This window comes from Enoplosus armatus, chromosome 12 (genome assembly GCF_043641665.1).
Source record: "Enoplosus armatus isolate fEnoArm2 chromosome 12, fEnoArm2.hap1, whole genome shotgun sequence".
Classification (NCBI taxonomy): Eukaryota; Metazoa; Chordata; class Actinopteri; order Centrarchiformes; family Enoplosidae; genus Enoplosus; species Enoplosus armatus.
The window spans coordinates 20210565-20231427 of NC_092191.1; the positions used below are offsets into that span (position 1 = coordinate 20210565).

The 20863-nt window shown below is 44.4% G+C and overlaps 1 protein-coding gene across 1 annotated transcript; it reads left to right on the forward strand.

Annotated features, from left to right (window-relative positions):
• Window positions 1-6435: 6435 nt before the first annotated feature.
• On the forward strand, window positions 6436-19379 carry rhoq (ras homolog family member Q). Its single transcript, XM_070915940.1, has 5 exons — window positions 6436-6577; window positions 6939-6997; window positions 14380-14544; window positions 16924-17019; window positions 19218-19379. The coding sequence occupies exons 1-5, from the start codon at window positions 6436-6438 to the stop codon at window positions 19377-19379; spliced, it is 624 nt and encodes a 207-aa protein (XP_070772041.1).
• Window positions 19380-20863: the final 1484 nt, after the last annotated feature.

A 20863-nucleotide genomic window follows, 5' to 3' on the forward strand; every position in this document is an offset into this window, starting at 1 on the left:
TGGTTGTGAGATGGAAACCTCCCAATGAACTCAGCCTATTTCAGCTGTCATTTCATGAAGTCTTATCATTTGAAACGTCTGGGGCATATAGAATCTAGCAAAGCCCTTTTGAAGGCTGCTCGAAAGCTCAAAATACTACAAAGTAACGGGGGGGGGGGGGGGGGGGGGGGGGTACTATCTATATCTGTAAATGCAGCAGCAGCCTCTCTATTAAGAGGATATTCATTTAAGGAGTCGACTTGTTGTTAATAACAAACTCGCAGAGAATTATCACCCGACTCTGCAGCTCAGCTCTTAACCTCACTGTTTTGGTTCACTCTCTCCGGTCTCATCTGCTTCAGCTTTTTTTGGGGGGGGGGGGGAGCGGAGCAGGCAGCTGAAAAAAAAAAAAAGCTCTAAAAACTCAGACTCAGACTGACTGATTTTACTACCTGGTGAATACAGCGGGAGCATTTAGAAAGCAGATGTTTCCCTCAGAAGGTGGTGGAGACTGAAACAGAGCTGAAAGAAGAGTGAATATTGGACTTACGTTCATCAGGGGGAGACAAAGACGACTCCCAATGAATGCCCACTTTGCTGCGGGTTTGCTGGGTGTGTGGGCCAAACAATTGGTGGCCGAACATTCAGTTGCTGTAGGCTATAGATGCCAGCTGCTCTGACACGCTGATGTTTAGCAGGTATACTGTTTACCATGTTCACCATCTTAGTGCCAGAATTACAGCTAAGGTTGATGTGAGTGCAGTATTGGACATTTTGAACGGATGATGGCGCTAGATGAAAAGTTAGGGGGATCAGTAAAGTCATTAGGGACTGTGAGTATCTGTGCCAGATTTCACCGTTATCCATTCAACAGTGTGTGTCTAAAAGGTCATCCCCATTATGTCACATTAGAGGCAATCATTTCTAGTATTGACATGCCTTCACATTCACTTTGGAAATATGTAATGGCTGTCATTATGTGATCCTTTGACAGCTCCCGCACTGAATAAGTGTACGAGTCAACCGTGAGAAACATTATTATCCATCAGACCTTCAGATGTCGTGTAAATGGGACCTTCCCCTTTATGCGTGCTTGAAAGAAACATTTATGGTGCTAATCAGCTGTCTCTGTCTGCGGTAGAACGGTTTCGCCTGTGTCTCCTCATCTTGACCTTGGATGGAAACATTTCCTCGAAATCGCCTCTCAATTACGGCAAATCCAGCATTCAACATGTAGCGTACATCATGAGGTTTATCATGTGTTTCGTGGGTTAGCCTACTTCCAGACATGTTGTCGTCCACTTGTAATCAGCTGAGTATTTCATGTGATGAGGGTTTTGTGTGTGTGTGTGTGTGTGTGTGTGTGTGTGTGTGTGTGTGTGTGTGGTTGGAGGTGTCTAGTGACGTTTTGCCATGCCCAACATGTCTGACATGGCCCACATTCTCCTGATGATATACATACATATGTTCTGCCTGTTAGCTTGTCTCTCTCTCTCTCTCTCTATAACACACACACACACACACACACACACACACACGGTCCAAAGAATGACTGAACTTAGCCAGGGCGCAGGGCGAATTATTATTTGTAATTACATGCAAGTATACACACATTCTGAAACACACACAAAGCAATAAAACAGTACAGCATTTCTAAGAAATGGTCTCATTTAACTCCTGCTCACCAAACTCACACCCACACACACACACACACACACACACACAAGTGTTAACAACTCTAGTCTTGAACAAACTGGGGGCAGACAGGCGTGTGAGTGATGGTCCTCAGCTGCCGGCAGTTCCAGGGATGAAGCCTGGCCTTCACTAAAAATATGGCCTGTAATTTAACCAAACCCTCCCAGGGTGTCCAGGCCGGCCACGTGCTCTAATTTAGGAGCTCATCTGAGCGCTTTGCGATTGCACTGCGCCACTCTCTCTGTCTACCGCCTCTTCCTCAGTCTGCACGTCCAGACTGTGATTGATGTTGGTCAGTGACAGGGAGGAAGTGTGTGTGTGTGTGTGTGTGTGTGTGTGTGTGTGTGTGTGTGTGCGCGTCTGCCCGCATGCTCATACGCACGTACTATACGATCTAGCCGATAGTATCTGGAAACTGGATAGGAGACATGGGAGTGAGGAGCTCTTGCATTTGTTTGCCTTTCCAAAAATAGAGCAGCAAACCACTTGCTGGCCAGGCTGCAGTCCTCTGCAGATATCCTGATGTAATACTATAGCATTGAATATGTTTATTTTCATTCAAATCCACTCAGTGTGCATAAAATACACATAAACACAATTTCATTATCCATTCAAACATCACTGTCTCTGTTAGGAATACACCAAGTGAGCCGACATGTCTTGTGTTTACATTTGTTGTTGAGAGGCGAATATGCTGAGATGCAGAATGCTGCAGACGAATATATATATATATATATATATATATATATATATATATATATATATATATATATATATATATATGTGTTATTGAAGCCTCCACCTTCAAACTTAGCTTCATACAGAAATAGACATTTGATATTAAATGTCATCCACGTGGGAAATAAGGTCAGCCGCTCACTAATGAACTCCGGGCAGCAGCGTCTTCTGGTACCTGCCAGCGCTAACCTACACTATACAAGCTAATAGAGCTGGTACACTGCATGAACACAATGTGTGCCCTTCAAAAAAATCGCCTTAAAAATAATTGGGTTTATAGTTTTACATGGATAACTCCCTACAAGAATATAATGGGAATATTGTTGTCCTAGCTAGGAGATAAAAAAAAAAAACCATGCTGGGTAAGGTGACATCAGAAACTCATTATTAAGGACCACAGATATACTATATCACACTGTGTCAACTTACAGTGTTAACACAGGGAGATTAAAAAAACAACAACATAAAATATAGGATCACAAGTATAACCATATTATCTCATTAAAGCCTCATGTGAGACACAATTTAACAAAAAGGTAAAGATCTCTGTGTTCACACAGCACAGGTACGTTTCGGTACATTCACGAGAAACAGGTAGGTGTAATGGTCTCCCTGAAGAGAAAAGGCTTTGTTTGTTATGTGATTTAGGTGAAGTCGAAGACAAAGCCCATTTCACGGTTTATTGCTCATTGTTTAATGATGAACCAAACCTGCACTTTCCTGTAAAATGTTCTTCATTAACAAGACTAAGAGCCATGCAAGCAGGTATGGGAGGCTGCAAAAGCTCACGGGAAAGAATACCAAGCTGTCGGGTAGATAATACCGACAATTTGACCCGATGATGGCGCTAGGATGAAAAGTCAGGGGATCACTGTAGTTCATGAAGACCATGAATGTCTGCGCCGAATTGTACGGCAATCCGTCCGACAGCTGTCGAGATATTTCACTCTCAACCACAAATGTCAGCCTCGTGGTGGCGCTAGAGGAAAAAAAGTCAGGGGATCACCAAAGTCATCAGGATTAACCCTCTGGGGACCACGAATGTCTGCACCAGGATTTGCGCCAATCCATCTCATGGATGTTGAGATATTTCAGTCTGGAGTAAGGCGGTGCCATCCCTGGAGCCATGCGGACAGCTAAAAACTTCCATTTGGGCTTAAAACTTGAGCTTGGCACGGAGTCAACGTTCTTTCTTTGAACTGTACTATTATATGTAAGAAGTTTCCCCACTGCAACTGTATTTTTGGTGTCTCATAAGTCCCTTTGCGTTAACCAACATAGATACACTATAAATCCCTGTAGAAATATAACGTAACGTCTGAATACTGGAAAACATATTTTAGTGCAAAACTGACAAAAGAGAGGCATTCCTCTATCACACTCCTCGATACATTTCCTGTGGATGCATCTTCACATCAGATGACAAAAGCAGGACGATTCCACAGGGATATCAAATACGGAACCGATATATAACTTTGACATTAGACCTAGAATTTAAAGTGAAGCTCTTTATGTTTGCATAATGCCTTTTTTACACAGCATGGCCACAGTGATGGACGTGCCAAACGTCAAACACCGCATGTAGTGGTTGACACTGACACAGATTCATGGTATACACCAGAGTAAGAGGGAAAAGTATCAAACATATGTGCATGTTATGACGGGCAGTCAAACAGTATTACAGATAAAGTCTCTGTCTGCGGGGATGTTCATCACCACTGATTGCTTACAAACCATTTTATTCTAACAACACCCCACTATGGGAGTGATGTCATAGTGATTGGTGGTAGGAGTCTGACAGTAGGCTGTCAGTGTGAGCTGCATCCATCAGAGTTTTGTCCACTTCAGCTGAGGGCCCCCTTGTTGCTGGCCCGCCCAGCCCGGTGCAGGGAGCGGTGTCTCCGATGCAACACCTTCAGCAGGAGTACTACATGTATGAGGTAATTGTTGTTTGGTCATGTGAGCTGCTGCAGCAGCTGTCAAATGTGATGATAGCAGGCGAATCCTCGGCCCCGCCCCCTGCAGCTGATTGGGCGGCTCACATCCGTCTAGGGACCGTCAACCAAGAGACCGGCCTGTAGAGGGACACAGAGCTGAGTTTCAACCAGGAAACGGAGAGCAGGGGTGAAAAAGAGAAGCAAAATGTGATTGAATTAACAGCAGCATTCAGCATGCGTAAAAATGTATGTTAATAGCTTTTATGGCATTTTATTTAACTTTCTAAATGTGTCAAGTTGTATTGTGTGTAAATTCAGCTGCTGTTGTTTTAGTATTTTTGATAAGTCCTCATTTGCTGTAACTGGTTTCTTTTTTTTTACTTCTTCCACAGAATCAGTTATCAGTAATGAGAGGACGCCCAGTTTCCTGTCAGCTGTGACTCAGTTCGTTATCATGCAGTTTGTATTTCAGTGAAACGTGTAACATCATACATCAAGTTGTTATCAATACATCTTACTGAGTCAGACAGCTGTGTGATCCAAATGTAAAAGAGGATGTATTAACAAGCTGACTCATTCCTGTTAAATGCTGTCATTCGTTGTCTTACTTTGGGACCCCTGGAGTTCCAGGCCCACACTTCAGGAACATTTGGCCTGGAGATCGGAGAGATTAAGAGAGAAGGAAAAATGATATGCGTGTGTGTGTGTGTGTGTGTGTGTGTGTGTGTACATGCTCATTGTGTTCCATTTGTAGAGAGACGTGCTTTACTAAGACGGTTATGAGTGCACTAATTCAAGGAGACAGCCCACACCTGGCCAACTGCACCACAGAGGTCAAATCTCTGTATCTCCCCTCCTTCTTTCACAAACACATACCTCCTCCTGTGGCGTCTCCATCTGCAGCGAGCTGTGCCCATCTCACATATCCCAACCATCCCACACACACACACACCCGCACACACACACACACACACACACACACACGGTAGCACAGTATGAGTGGATCGTCTATTCATCTCCTCAACCACAAAGTCATGTGAAAAGCAGACAGAGACTTCCCTAAATTTAGAGCCTGGATGTTTATGACTTGAGAGTTAGACTTGAGTTACAGCGCTTCGGTGCAGGTGGGTATATTCTTACATGTTGTGCTGGACTGTACGGGAGGACAGATGCACGTCTAGCCCAAGGGAAATCAATATGATATCGTCTTTATTTTGGGACTGAGTGATACTTACAGTGGGCTTAAGATGATGTCGCTGCCACGCTTTTAATATGCTCCTATAGGATATTGCTGTATGGACTTATTGTATGTATGCTGTTGAACACTGTACCAGTATCAGAAAAGGCTAAAAGTCCCATAGAGCACTATGTTGTGTGTGCTGGTCCCACTCATTGGCCAGTTTATGACGATGAGTACTTCAGGATATTGTTGTTTATTTCCCTCTAATACTCCTGTTAGTCTCTACATGGACTGAAATGATGTATGTGTTTATGTGTATAATCTTCCAAATGTTTATGATGTCATTTCTTTAAGTCCTTGGTCCACACGTCCCCACCAGGCGGAGTGCACTTTATCCAGAGCCCCTTGGTTTCAAATCCAAGCCCCGCCTCTCCAGCGAGCGAGCGCACCCACCTTGTCCACCAGCGGCACAGTGCGCCAGGCAGCGAGAGCTCAGGCGTGGGGCTCACCGGGGAGCGGGCACGACGGAGCAGCAGGCAGCGGCACGGAGTGGCTTCTCGGAGAAAAGACAGATCGTTTCTTAGTTAAGGAGGAGGGGCGTGGGGGGGGGCGTTTAAGACCTATTAGGACTGAGGAGACGTGTTCATTTTGTTTGCCGTGGAAAAAGAGAACTCCTTCACGGCCAAATCTGGGAGTACCCTCAGCCGGTGGTGGGGAGGAAGGGAGGAAAGATGCGGTTCCAGTCCGACTTGGTGCGCCGCGCAGTCCGCCTCCGACGCTGGTGATGCCCGCCGCGCGGGGACCATCACCGCCCAGCAGCAGCAGCAGCAGCAGCAGAGGGAGGAGGAGGTCAGGACAACAGGGCGTCGGGGGGCCGCCGATGGTGATGATGGTAAGGTCGGGATCATGGCTAACGGAACCGGCACCATCATGTTAAAATGCGTCGTGGTCGGAGACGGTGCGGTGGGCAAAACGTGTCTTCTGATGAGCTATGCCAATGACGCCTTTCCAGAGGAGTATGTGCCCACAGTCTTTGATCATTATGCAGGTAGGAATACAGTCTCCCTATTATTATTATTATTATTATTATTATTATTAATAATATTATTATGAGCGTCTAATTATAACGTCATGACCTGCCGAACTGCTGCCGCTCTGTGTTTTGTTTCGTTTCTCAGATTAAAATCTAATAAGAGTGAATTCTCTGCTTCCTCTGCCACTCTTTCTCCAACTGCATTGGCTTGCATCTGTTGCTATAATCAAAACCACTTGTTTGCCTCCTTCACAGCAGAGAGGGGCTGGGGACCCTGAGCCCCCCCTCCTCCTTCCCTCCCTCCCTCCCTCTCTGCCCCCCCCCCCTCACCCTCTCTCCTTCCTCCTCTCAACTGCTCTTTGTCATTTTCTTGCAGTGAGTGTCAACGTTGGTGGAAAGCAGTACTTGTTGGGACTGTACGACACAGCTGGCCAGGTACAGTTTATTTCCCCCCCCCCTCTGGCCCGGTGCCAAGCATGTCAAGGACACACACACACACTCGCATGTACTCTCCCTGTCTCTCACTCTATCTCTATCCCGGCCTCCCCGTGTGCTCCTGGGACCAATAACTGTCCGGCGGTGCTTCCAACACGCCCACGGGCTTCATATTCAGGCCAGACACTAAGCTGCAACAGGTGACGGCTTTCGCACATGGGGTTTACTGCCAGAGTCTGGTGTGCCATGGACAGTGATGGGAGTGAAGGGGGTTTCAATAGTTCTATTATGCGGAGAACAGGGCTCCTATGTCCAGTAGTGATGTCACAGGTTTGTTAATAGGGCTGCCTAATGCCTGGGCTTTTTCTTTACAATGTGCCATTCAGTGGGCAGGAGTTAAAACTGTACTGAAAATGTGCTGGCCTATACACACACACACACACACACACACACACACAATAATGTTTCCACTCAGCAGAAGAGCCAGTGTACACACACACACACACACACACACACAAAGACACAAAGACTGAGGAAGCCATGTGAACACACGCGACAGACACAGGCTCATTGAGGGCATCAGCACAAGATACGGGAAAAGACCTGCATTATTTGCCACCAGGAAAGACTTAAGTTTGAGGGCAAAAAAATACTGTATTTGGTCTGTATGATAACTTAGATGATCAGACTAGAGCTGAAATCATTAGTCAAGTAATCGGTTAGTTGACACAAATTAATCCGCAACAAGTTTGATCATCCATGAACTGTTGTGAAAAAGTTTCAAAGACTAATTGACAGTGAAAATAATTGTTAGTTGCAGCCGTGGATTGGACATGAAACCATTTATAAATCATTAATACACACATATTAGAGGGCATATTTTAAAAGCAGAAGTATTAAGGGTACCCCGTGGAGTTTTTGACCACTAGAAGTGCCATGGAGCAATGTTTTTACAAGTGGGCCCCCCCCCCCCCCCGATTTCTTTGTATCGCGCATGTGATCGGCGTGAGGGGCTGGTTTTCACGTTATTCGGCCGGTATACAGTACTGGCAGCAGTGCGCATACACACAATGTGTTTGGGCGAGAAACACTGAATATAAACACAACTTTTGTTTGTTTACGAGGAACTCCACAGGGCGCCTTTAAGTTTGGACTCCCTTCAGCTATACTGCGAGACTTGCCAACGGTGGTGCACCCATTCTCTGCCCCAAGACCTTTAACCCCCTGTCATCCCAGCCACCTAAAACTGTACACACAAGTCAAATGTTGAATAGTTAACGCTTTCCTCAGGGCCGGATTTAACTGTGTGAAGCCGGAATGAGTCACAATCTGAAATCCGATCCGTTCATGGGAAAGAAGGAAGGTCAAGCGGGGGAACGTTCAGCCAATTTCTCTGTTCTGTTCATTCATGAATGCAAAAAGCACAAATCTGGGAATAGCAAATCACAGCCACCCTCCCTCCGTCTTCCCCACCCAGACAGCTACCTGTGGCTGCGTTATATTTGTGCCTCGAGAAAACAGATGGTAGAAGTGTTACTACTCGGTTGTAAAAAGAGGAACACAACCTTATTGTCTATTCTGGCGTGTTTGATAGGGTGTGTGTGTGTGTGTGTGTGTGTGTGTCAGAGGAGGGTTTGTTTTTAGCTGATTCAGAGTGTCTCTGAAATGGAGAAGTTCCCCCAGATGTCTGCCGTGGGTGCTGCCGGCCCACCGAGAGTAGAATTACTGCTCTTCAAAACGCGCCCCCGTCCGCCCCTCGACTCTGCTGACCTCTTCATGTGGAGCACAAGGCCAGCTGGTAATGTTTATAGCTTCAACGTCTGATCAAAGACCCGGCGCCCCAAAGAAAGAGAGAGAGAGAGAGAGAGAGAGTGAAAGGAAGACAGAAAGAGGAAGAGAGACAGATGGGGGGGGGGGGCAAATAGGAGGAGGAGGAATTACTCAGAAAGTGGATAAACTCAGTCCTCTCAGTTTCATTTTCCTCTCTCTCTCTCCAATTTAAAACTCTCCCTTCATCATCTCCACCTCTGGCCTCTGCTACACATGTTCGATTAGCTTCAAGCTCCCCGTAATGTTTATATTTCCGGCACGGCTGGAGCTCCCACAATGCTTTGCTGTTCCACGAGGGTATCAGCAGCCTTACAGATGTATGCCCTCATCGGATGCGATTTTCCACGCTGCCACGTCGGTGTGTGTCATGTCAGGGCCTCATAATCACGGCTCGGCATTGAGTTGAGTGCCGCTCTGCTCTGTCTGCTGTTGATACTACCTCTCTGCCTGCTATTGTCTGCGCTCTGCCACATACCCCCCCCCCCCCAACCCAGCCGCTACCTATTGAATTATTCCATATGGAAGGTCTGCGAAGTCTGTTTTGCTGAATGTGACGAGGGAACAGAGGGGAGAGTCTTTACTTATTCATTCCTTCTCCCGCTGCTGCTGCTGCACTCAAGAAAATCTAGCATTGCTGCCTGAGAAGGAGGAGGAAACAGGAAGTGGATGCTAAGTGCTGTGGTACCCATGGAAACGCTTTAGGGAGAGGAACCCAGGAGTTGCGACCCTGTGGGATCCGTGTTCTGCTGCCCTATTAACCCCCTACTTTGTTGTTGGACTGTTCCTCATTTAATCAGCCCTTCAAATGTTTTCACACTCAACTGCACATCCTGTAATCACTTTTACCACTTCACTTCACCCATTACCCCCTCTCTCCTGACTGTTTAGTACAGTCTGATGAGTCTTTTCTGACTCAGCAACGCCAAGTGGCCTAGTGACCCTCATACGCAGGGGTGGGAGGGAGGCACTTGGGGATTGGGATGAGGGTTGGGGGTGGGGGTACTGGAAATGGTTTTGCCCAGCTGGGAGCCTGTCACCACTCAGCTGCTTCGACACAGAGAAACAGGAATACTGTAGATGCGCCTCAGCTCACACTTTCAACTTGGGATTTGACACTTTAGAGTAGCCCTACGACTTGCTGTTCTCTTGTAAGGGGGGGGCGCCCACCACTCTTTCTTACGTCACTCTGTCCAAGAGCCCAAGGTGAAATACTGAAGGAATTACCAACAGTAATTCAAACCGTGCAAATGCCCCAGGGCCCCAGATCCTCAGGGGGCCAGAGGTCAAAGGCTCCAGTTTAAGTTTGTGGGAATTATTTTGAAGTTATTGCACGTTTGTTTGGTAATATGTACCAAAAACACAATATAAACATTTTAACGCCTTTCTTATTTCAGTTGATATCATCGTTATTGTGCATATTCCTGAGTGAAATGTACTTAATCAAATTTACCACAAACTAAGTGGCACACAGCAGACCTGGAACCAAATGGTATTCTGCCATATGTAATTGCAAAATATACATTAACATTACTCATACAAGGGTCAATTGTGCATTTGTTGGGTACTATTTTCTGCTGCAGATTTATACACATGTGGCCCTCTTCTAAGTATTTCTTTCAGCAGGGCGGTGAATGTGGGATTGAGTCCAAATAAACTACAGTGTGTGTTCATGGTATTGAAGGAGTATGGCTGTAGCTACCCAGACAATACTTGTTGGTAGGGTCAATTCATAGAGCCTTATCCTCCAACAGTTTTGTAGTATCCAAGCTGGAGCTGAGACAACCCCAAAAGACATCACAAGGGACGTGCCAAAGCTCCTTCAGGGTCACAGAAGACATTACACAGCTGTTTTCACTGGCTGAGGGTTAGCTTACCTACATAGCGAGTAAACTAACGCTTTATATGTAAAATCCGTGGAAACCCCCTTTAAATCTTTCTTTAAATATATTTTGATTTTGTAACATTTTAGGAAAGAAAGGTGGGCCCGTGTTAAAAGGATGTATATAAAAGGAGTTCCTTCAAATGATTCATAAAGGGTCTTTAGGTTAATTTATGTTGTAGCATGCACAGTTCATGTGCCACTGCCAGTGAATAGATGTGCATCAGCACTCAAGCTATGATTCATGGTCATTAATCACCATTAAAGGACCAGTAAAATAGAAACAAGCATAAAAACCTTTTTTTCCCCCCTGAGGTTAAAGCCAGTTCTGCAAAATGTGCAGATTTGCAGATCAGAGACAGAACTTTGTGAATAGAAATGTCTGTGTCTGGGCTTGCGTTCCCACCCGGCGGCCATGTTAGATCAGGCGTCTCTGACTCTGTTGACACCGCCAGTTTATAGAGCCCCAAGGAGGCGATATGAGTAGAAAAAGGAGAAAGGTGGGGGGGGGTTGATGGAGGAGGGAATGACTCACTGATATCATTGCACTCATATGTCACTGAGTCAACAGAGCCCCACAGTGGAGCGCACACGCTGGCCAAAAGAGGACACAGAGTCTTGCCCTGATGGAAATGTATGGACATGTATGGAGAGAGTGCTTATAGATCATGCACACACTAAGCCACTCTCACTTCCTTTTACTTCTGTCATCCCTTTCCTGCCTTCCCACTGATCATAATATTTACTGTACACTCCTGACTACCTTAGAAAGACTGTTATGCAATGTGTCAGTGCTGTACCCATGAACTGTTGAACTGCAGCCCGCTAATAAAACTGTATGACATACTTCTGGAGGAAACGTTCATCCAGAGCAGCCTGACAGCAGCATGAGTGTAAACATTTCTGGACCGAGCGCTGATCTTCAACTTAAGATTGAGCGGTGGAGCTACGTAGGAGTGTACACTCTGCCTGTGTCTCACTATATACACTCTGCGAGGCGAGCAGGCACGCTGCCTTTGGTAATGTGTCAGGGGTGTGCTGAGGAAACAGTGCGAGAGGCAGAGATGGGTCTCAGAGAAGCTCCGGGCCTGTTTACAGTAAACTCACACTGTGTGCCTTTATGTCTGTGGCTCACGGGGGGGTGGGAAGCAAAGGTCACGAGCTCACAGAGGCACATAAACACACACAGTGTACCCGATCCCATGTGGCAGATATAGTGTATCTATGGGAGCAGAGGAAAGCACAGGATGTGTGTGGATGCAAAAGCAATATGTGCTGAACTAAAGATCCACTTACTAGCTTTTTCCAGTGCTTTTCATTTTCACACGAGACAGGAAAAACAGTCTACAGCCATTCTAGCGTCTCTGCGACGCTGTGCTTTAGCCATAGCGGTGCTTTAGCGTACTGTCCAAATATTTAGACAACTTTTATTTTGATGCTTTGGCAACATTGTTCTCAAACCTTTCATGCGAATAAAGCCTTTTGAATTGAATTGATTTGACCTGATGTTGGCAAAAGTTAAAGGGATCACTAAAGTGATTACAATTCAGCCTGAGAGGAACATGAAAGTCTGTACTAAATTTCATGGCAATCCAGCTGTCGAGACTAAGGACCAAAAATGCCAACCTCGCGGTGGCACTAAAGGAAAAAGTCAAGAGATCACCAGCGTCAATATGTTTGCTGTTTGCTTCAATTGAATTTTCAGGAAAGATGCTATATCAGGACATTACATATGCCATTGACAGAATATTTTATTGATGGGTGGGATAGACATAAAACCCTCTGTCAGGCTATATGTATATATATATATACATTTTTTTTATCACAATCAGCGTATACACCACAATATAATCCTTTTTTCATGGAAAATCAATTGAGTAACTGTTAATGGATAGAATAACTAGATAAGAATGTTTTTGCCTCATCCAGTGAATTAAATGCTGGACAAGTCATACTTCATCATATTGATGCAATCATCTGGTAAAAAATCCATAAAGCGGTCCTGCTCATTGATGTGCATCAGTGCCCACCATGGCCAACTACCCCGACATATTAAAGGGATAGACACCACGTCTATGGCAAGATCTGTGACAAATTTACATCACCTCACTGTATATGTCATCTTATTGCCTATCTAATTTTATCCATATCACACACCCTGTGTATCAGATCATTTTAGACAATTTGAGGTCCCTATATCTTTATGTTGGACTTTCACCTTATTTCAAACTGTACGACTATAAATCTCCTGGTGTCGGCCAATCGTCCTTATTGTTTGTCTCAGCTTGCGTGGAGCATCAGATGGTTTGTCTTCATGGCTCAGATGGTGTCAGGAAAGCTGTCAGTCACACTTGAGTTACACAGATGACACTCAATCGTCAATCAACAACCCCCAACCCTCTGGCACTCTGAAGAAGTTAAAAAAACAGCAGCCACTAAGAATGATTTGAAATTTGCACTGTAATCATTTGGAACAGAGCAGAGCAGGAACAACTCGTATATTTTCTGAATTATACCCACATGACCCACTCCAGTTGAGTCACCTACAAATACGAGCACAGGCGTGAAAATGTGCACGCTGTTTTCATCATCTACTCCGATCTCATATAAAGTCAGTATATCTTGGATTCCTCACACAGGCAACAGAAGATGACGCACTTGCCCGGCTGATCCTACGGCTGTTTGGAGAATCCTCTGGCATTCAGCTCATTTGCATAACCATTCCCCTTAATGCTTTTGTGTGAGAAGAAGGAAAGTTTGATCGTTTTGGACTGTGCCGCGTGTGTCTGGCAGAGAATGGGACTCGCTGAAGGCATCAGGATGAAAAACATGTCACGCCAGCGCTCGGTTGTCCCGATGGCAGCTATCTCTGGCACAGCGGGACGTTGCGTCCAATTTGCTTTGATTTCAGGGATGTGGGCAACAAATTCCCCGGTCCAGATAGTGAGATTGATTCACTTGGTCCGAGTTGGTCTGGTTGAGTCTTATCTAATTACTGGAGATCCATTGAGTGCCTGTGTCTTCGAGCTAGCTTCAGAAAACCCTACCCGATGGGTGGCGTCAGAAGTGAGATGGGTCATGAATAGTCATGTGTGCGCAAGTCGGACACTCTGTCAAAAGGGTTTATCGTTGGTGAGGACAAGGGAGCGCTTGAGCTGGCGCACAAAGGACAGTCTTGCGCCAGTGAATTAGCCATTTACACCACACAAATATGGGAGAGGGCAGTGTGTCTGGTTTTCGGTGTCTTGTGCCGACGCCTTGTGCTCAGCTCGCATTAAAGGATTGCAAATGTAAAATAATCCCTAATTGTCTCTGTCAGCGAGAGAAAGCAGCCCTCATGTGAAGGTCATCTTCTTTTCTCTTCATAACTCAATTCCAAGTGCAGTTTTTTTTCATGCGTATCTATCTATCTCATAATATTCCACATCATTCGTACAAAGGAGATAGCCAAGCACGGCGTACAGTTAGCTCTCCTGGCTCCAGTGAGGGGTAAAAGTGTGTCTGCGTGTAGAGCTCTTTTTCTTTTACACTTTAATAATTCATGCATAATCATTTCTCAGATGTTAAGAAACGGAAATGAATCATGTCTGATCCTTTAACCCCCACCATCCTGACCTCTCGTCCCCCCCACTGACCCACGAATGTTAACCATTACCGTCCCATCCTCTTCCAGGAGGACTACGACCGCCTCAGGCCGCTGTCCTACCCCATGACCGATGTCTTCCTCATCTGCTTTTCCGTGGTTAACCCTGCCAGCTTCCAGAATGTGCGTGAAGAATGGGTGCCGGAGTTGCAGGAGTATGCACCCAGTGTCCCCTACCTGCTCATCGGCACCCAGGTTAGTGCTCTGACGCTCTGGTCACTCCACAGGAACTTCGCTCTCAGCTTATATGGTTTTTATTCATATACATGCCTGGATATTCTGGGATACAATAACAAAATCTGTCTCATCTGCAAACTGCGTCAGACACATTCAGCTGGTTTGAATCAGTGACGAGGCATTCAATTACATCTGTTAAATTCATGGTCAAATATACTGTACATTGAATCCACCCATGCTGCGGTGCCAAAGGAACATGTGTGTCCAAAACTATACGTTTTCCTGCACATTGATAAAAGCTCTTCTGGTTAGAACTGTCTTGTCTTGAAATCTTTTAATTACTGCACTCTTTTCATGCCATTTCAGGCCATCGCTCAGTGCATAGATGTAATTAAAGACATCAAACATTAATATCTGGATTATCATGTGAATACAACCTTGCTTTGCCAACGTTGAGAGCTCTTTCTTATTGTATGGCCCACTGACACTGACACCCACAGAGTGCTGTTTGATAGAGCCAGCATGGTCACAGATGCCGAGACGTCCTCTCAGACATTGTCAATATCCTACAAGAGCCACAAATAAAAGTTGAGTTCCAAATGAGGCCAGAACGTAGCTAAGGTCACTCTCCCTTCGCTGAGGTTCCACTGAGAACACCACGCAGGTCATGATGAGTCACTTAAGGACGCCAATAAAGATGCACATCAAACTGCGCCAGTTGTCCATCCCGCGACACAAAACTGACATTGAGGAGAAAAGAATTAATAAATTCCCACATCTCTCTTGTAATACAACGTACTTTGGAGAGCATAAAAGCTGCGTGTTCTGAGAAAAATGAGATTTCTGGAGCAAACATTCATGCAACAGAGCCTGTATTCTTTCACGCCAAAACTCAAGATGGAGAACTACACTATGAACTGGGCGGGGGCCAGAACTGTCGCATCTAAAAGCACCATGAGCACCACCGCTGATTTAAGGTGGCAATAGAATTCTAAAACAGGCCCAGTGGACAGTAAACAGCGATGAAATGGCTGGTTTGGTTTTATTCTGTCATAAAAGAAAAACCTACAAAACCTGTTCAGGAAAGAAAAAGATGGAGGATATTAGCATTCTAGTCTGTAATAGCTCACCAACTGTACATCTGAGACTAGATTTCCTTTCCTTTTCTTTTTGCTGAATGTCTGCATTGGTTTGACTGAACCAAAAACTGTCAAGTTCTGGGCCGTAAAATCAAAACAACGAGCTGAAAGAAGAGCTGTTTTGTAGAGCTGAGGGGAACTGCAGAGTCAGGCGGTCCTTTTCTGAGAGTTCGTGACCTTTTCAAATCATACCTAGCCATGTTTTCCGTTGTTAATGTAAAAATGTTAATGCTGATTGAGCCACCTCTTAATGCATCCTGGGAGCCCTGAACCTGAGCCTTGGCAAAGAGGAGTTTTGCTACAGCCAGGACCAACCTGAGTGTGGAGCTCATATGGGTTTAAAAGGTCTGTTGCTTGATACAGAAGACATCAGTGCCTTAAAGCTAATCATTAAATCAGACATTTTTAAACCAGCAATTAACTTGTAAAGATGGTAAAGCCGGGCTAATGTCTTGTGATCTTCAATAGAGACATCAGTAAACTCATGTAGATGTGAAGAGATGACACTAATCCGAAGCATTAGCTTATTTCTTAAGCCTTAAAACCCATTGCCAATACCATATGTCCTCTTAAAAATGAGCGCTGACTTGTGGGTGATTTTTTTTTTTTCGGTCCGTGTTCCCTGGCAACCAAATGCCAGTGCAGCCAAGGCCCAGCGGTGACGAGGAGGAGGAGGGAGTGGGTGTCTGATTTATCTCGTGTCAGCTGATGTTTACTAGCCCCTTTATCAGTTCCCGTCATAAGTCGCTCGCTGCTCTTCGGCCGGATGCCGACATGTCCCCTTTGAGCTTCACAACAGTGAGCCACGCTGCCACAAACCACACCAGTAAAGACAAGGGTTAATGAAGGTTGCTCCCAGTGAGATTGTGCAGGTGGATGCATTTAATCATAATTGGTTATTACTGAGGCGGGTGATGAGTCGCGCGTGCGGAGCATTGCAATGAATAAAAGAAGAGTGAGGAACCTTGTGGTTGGCTGTGAAATCGCTTTGCACAAGAGCAGGAAGTGTGGGCTAACATGGCTTTGTTTCAAAATGAGTAAACGGGCGCGCGCTCGCACACACACACACACACACACACACACAGTTGTGCAGCTTAGCTCTCTTGGATATGTTTAGAAGCATGGAGAAAAGTGCCGTAATGCCTGATTTGATGTTGACAAATCAGACAGAAAGTCAATAAGAAACTAGTAACAAGCAATATCCATTTTAATAGTAGTGTGGACTCAGCTCAGAGGAAGTGTCCCTTATCTCTTACAGATTGACCTTCGTGATGACCCCAAGACCATTGCCAAACTGAATGACATGAAGGAGAAGCCCATCCCCACTGAGCAAGGACAGAAACTAGCGAAGGAGGTTTGTACGTTTGTCCTGCTGAAGAAGTGAAGTAATATGTAGCCGGTGAAAGAGAGTGGAAGCTCACATTTTCACTTTCAGTGTCGTAGAAGTCAGCTGTCAGGTCCAGTTAGATTCCTGTGTGTTGATTCGACCCAGGAATGTCTCCGTAGGAATGTCATTTCTTCAGTAAAATGCCTGGAATCAGACCTCCAGAATCCAGGAATACATTCTGGGTCAACGTCGATGTCCAGAGGAGTTGGAGGCTGAAGGACGTAGATACCAAATGCGGTCTGTGATGAATCGCTCCTGTCAGGCGCCATAAAAGTCCAACGTTCAGAAATTACAGTCTAGACTGATTTAAAAGTTGATATCCATGTGGTTTTGGCAACGCAAGATAGGATTTAGATTGGATTCATGTCTTGTGAGAGTCATGAAGTTTTCTGAGGCCGTAAGTGTCCATGTAAGATAGTTTGATGATATTTGGAAATGACTAGCTATTTCCTTCAATGTGAGCAGTATTTTACCTTGGACATTATTACCTACAACATCGTAGATCACCTGTCTTCCATAAAAGTCCATGCCAGGATTAGCAATCCTTAAAAAAATTTTTTATATATATATATATATATATATAAATGTACTAGATTTGAATCATGAAATGTGACCGGCCCCTGTTTTTAGCCTCACATGTATTACCATTACATTCGAGTCACGCGAGATAAGCATCGTGGCAACCCCAGAGGGTCGTTTAACAACACTGTTGTGATGGAACTCACTCCTAACAATCTGGATGAAAAAAATATGTCTGCTGCATGATAAAAAAACATTTTAGGAAATATGATTATTTGCGTTCTTGCTGAGAGTTAGATGAAAACATCAATACCACTGTCATATCTGTACGCTAAAAAAGTTTACAGAGGGAGACTGATGATTATTGTTGTTGTATGAGGGTTTTTTTTTCCCTTCAATTCAGACTTGCACCATCTTGGAAGTGTCAAAGTAATGTCCCAGCCAGTAAGATGGCCATCGTGACCTGTACACAACAGCGACTCACTCGGGTGCTTATTTTAGACATGAGATTACCATGTAAAAAGGATCTATAGGCATACATAAGGTCAATTCTTATTGGCTGCAGATACACAAGAGGCATTTCAGGTACCGTTACAACACACAACAACGGCTAGTTTTTCTGCGGTTGAGAAGGCTCCGTAAAAACTATTTTAGCTCTGCTCACTACTCACCCTTAGCAGCTAAAGTTACCCAATAATATCAGCCATAACCAAAGCAAATGATATATTATTACACTGCTGGCCGTGTACAATCATAGCATTAGGTTACAGAAACACACTCAGTATTCCAAGCTAGCGGTGGTGCTGCCTGAGCCTCCGCTTCTCTTCGTTGCATTTCCTCAGCGGTGGAGAACAGCGTTGTGTGCTATGAATCTGATTGATGAAAAATGTCAAGTCATCCATAACGTCCTCTAAACTAACTGTATATAATGCAAAGTAATTTGCAAGCCGTCTTAATATGATTGTCAACTAGCAGCTATTGTAGCTAAAGTTAAGGGAATAGATTGTCCTTCTTGCCGAGAGTTACATGAGAAGATTGATATCACTCTCATTTCTGCACGGTAGATGTGAAGCAGGAGCCAGCAGCCTATTAGCTTAGCTTAGCATAAAGACAGGAAGCGAGGAAACAGTTAGCCTGGCTCTGTCCAAAGGTAACAAAATGAGCCTACCAGCAACTCCAAAGCTCATTACTTAACACATTATATATAATTTGTTTAATCCGTACAAAGTGCAAAAGCTGTTGTTTGACTATTTCTTGGCAGGGATCAGTAACTTCCTGGAGCTTCTGTTGGTTGCCTGACAACAGCTCCCGGACAAGAAATAGTCCAGCACGTGTAACCCCCTGTAAAACGGCAAATATGTGTTTTTACACTTCAGTTTTTGTATGGATTAAACAAACAAGATATGAGGTGTTAATTGGTAAGCTTTAGTGTTGCTGATAGGACTGGTCTTTATGCTAAGCTAAGCTAATAGGCTGCCGGCTCCCTCTTCACATTTACCGTCCAGACATGAGTGGTATCAATCTTCTCGTATAACTCTCAGCAAGAAAGACAATCCTTTCACTTTAAATACAATAGCTTGCTAGTTGACATCATGTCATATTATATTTTTTGACTGACGGTCCGTCCTTTCTTTTCTTCTCATCAGATTGGGGCATGTTGCTACGTGGAATGTTCAGCTTTGACCCAGAAGGGCCTGAAGACGGTGTTCGACGAGGCCATCATTGCAATCCTGACTCCCAAGAAAAAGAAGGGAGCTCTGAAGAGAAGACTGGGACCCCGCTGCATCAACTGCTGCCTGATCACGTGATACATAAACACGGAGATCCTTCAGCAACCAACCGTAAACCAAACCCAGACTGAAGGCAAAAGACAGACAAAAGAAAAATGCACAAAAGAGGGGACTGAAAAGGACAAAACAAGAGCTACTTTTAAGCTGCAGGGCTCTTGAAAGGCCATAACTCTCTCCTGCTGTCCAACACGGGTTGAGGATGCAGTTGACTACCAAAGGAGCACAAAACCCAAGTCAGTCTCTTCTTCATAAAGACTCTTTGCCTCAAAAGTACCTTCTTTTATAACCATTTTTAATCATTTTTCCTGTACAAAATTGTCATAAGCTGTCATACAAAAAAAAAACACAAAAAGACAGTCTTTCAGTTTCAAGAGAAATGCTACATTTTAATGAGTTCATATTGTTGCTATGCCTTTTGGAAGCTAGTTTATTGATTCGTGAATTTCTCAATGATAAGAGCAGATGTCCAAATCAGGAGAGAAAACCTGCAGCTGGTAAATAATGAGAGACTGACTTAAGTGACACTGTGACAGTGGCCAGAACGTATTTCTGGACACAAGGGCCCAGTTGTTTTTTTCAATGTAAAACTTGTGCTACAAAGAATCTTCTGGCCCACAAAGTCTGTCTCCAATTATTTGTCAACTGAGGACCTGCAAATTAAACCACACGAGGTGCTTTGCGTTGTGTGGGAGATAACACAAATGAGTGAAATACTCTTCAGTCAACACATTTTGGACCTTGAACTGTATTATTTTAAGGTTTGAGAGTCTTGTTTTTGCCTTATGAAAAGCCCATTATTTTCCAGTGTGGCATGCCAAAACATACTGCAAGTTAGTACCGGGGCTGAGGTCTTCATCAGGAACGGAAGAGGTCTATTATCCATTTTAAAATATATATTATCCAGAGTTTATGATTCTATATCTCTAAAATAGAGATGATCTAGTGTAGTGCAAATATTATTTTGTCAACTGAAACTTTTTTTGTTTTCATTTTGTTATCCTGCAATAACGTGTTATCCTTTCATCACCTTTAAGAAGGTTTAGAGGAGAGAAGAAGAAGAAGAAGAAGAAGAGGGATCTCATTTTAGAAATGAAACTCTTGATTCATATCCAGTGTCCAAATAATCAAATGCACACTTTCATCATGGCTAAGGTGACCCAATACTGTACATCTAATGCACAACATGAAGCACAGTCAGCGCCTCGCTTCATTTCCTGGCACAGCAAAGCACATTCCTCTGCTTTTAAACACTGTCACTCCACCAAACACAAAAGGCTCATAGAAGCACAGAAGATGCACACTGTATGAGAATAGCACACCATCTTACCACGCACAATCATAGACCATCAAGTCTCTAAAATACTTACAAATATTAGCTTTTCATGATGTAGGGGAAAGACACCGAGTCAAAATGGCGGGTTTGTAGCTGTTAGCACCAGCTGTTCGCAAGTTCAAACTTGACCAAGTTTCAACGTGAGATTTACACATCACTAAATTTCAAC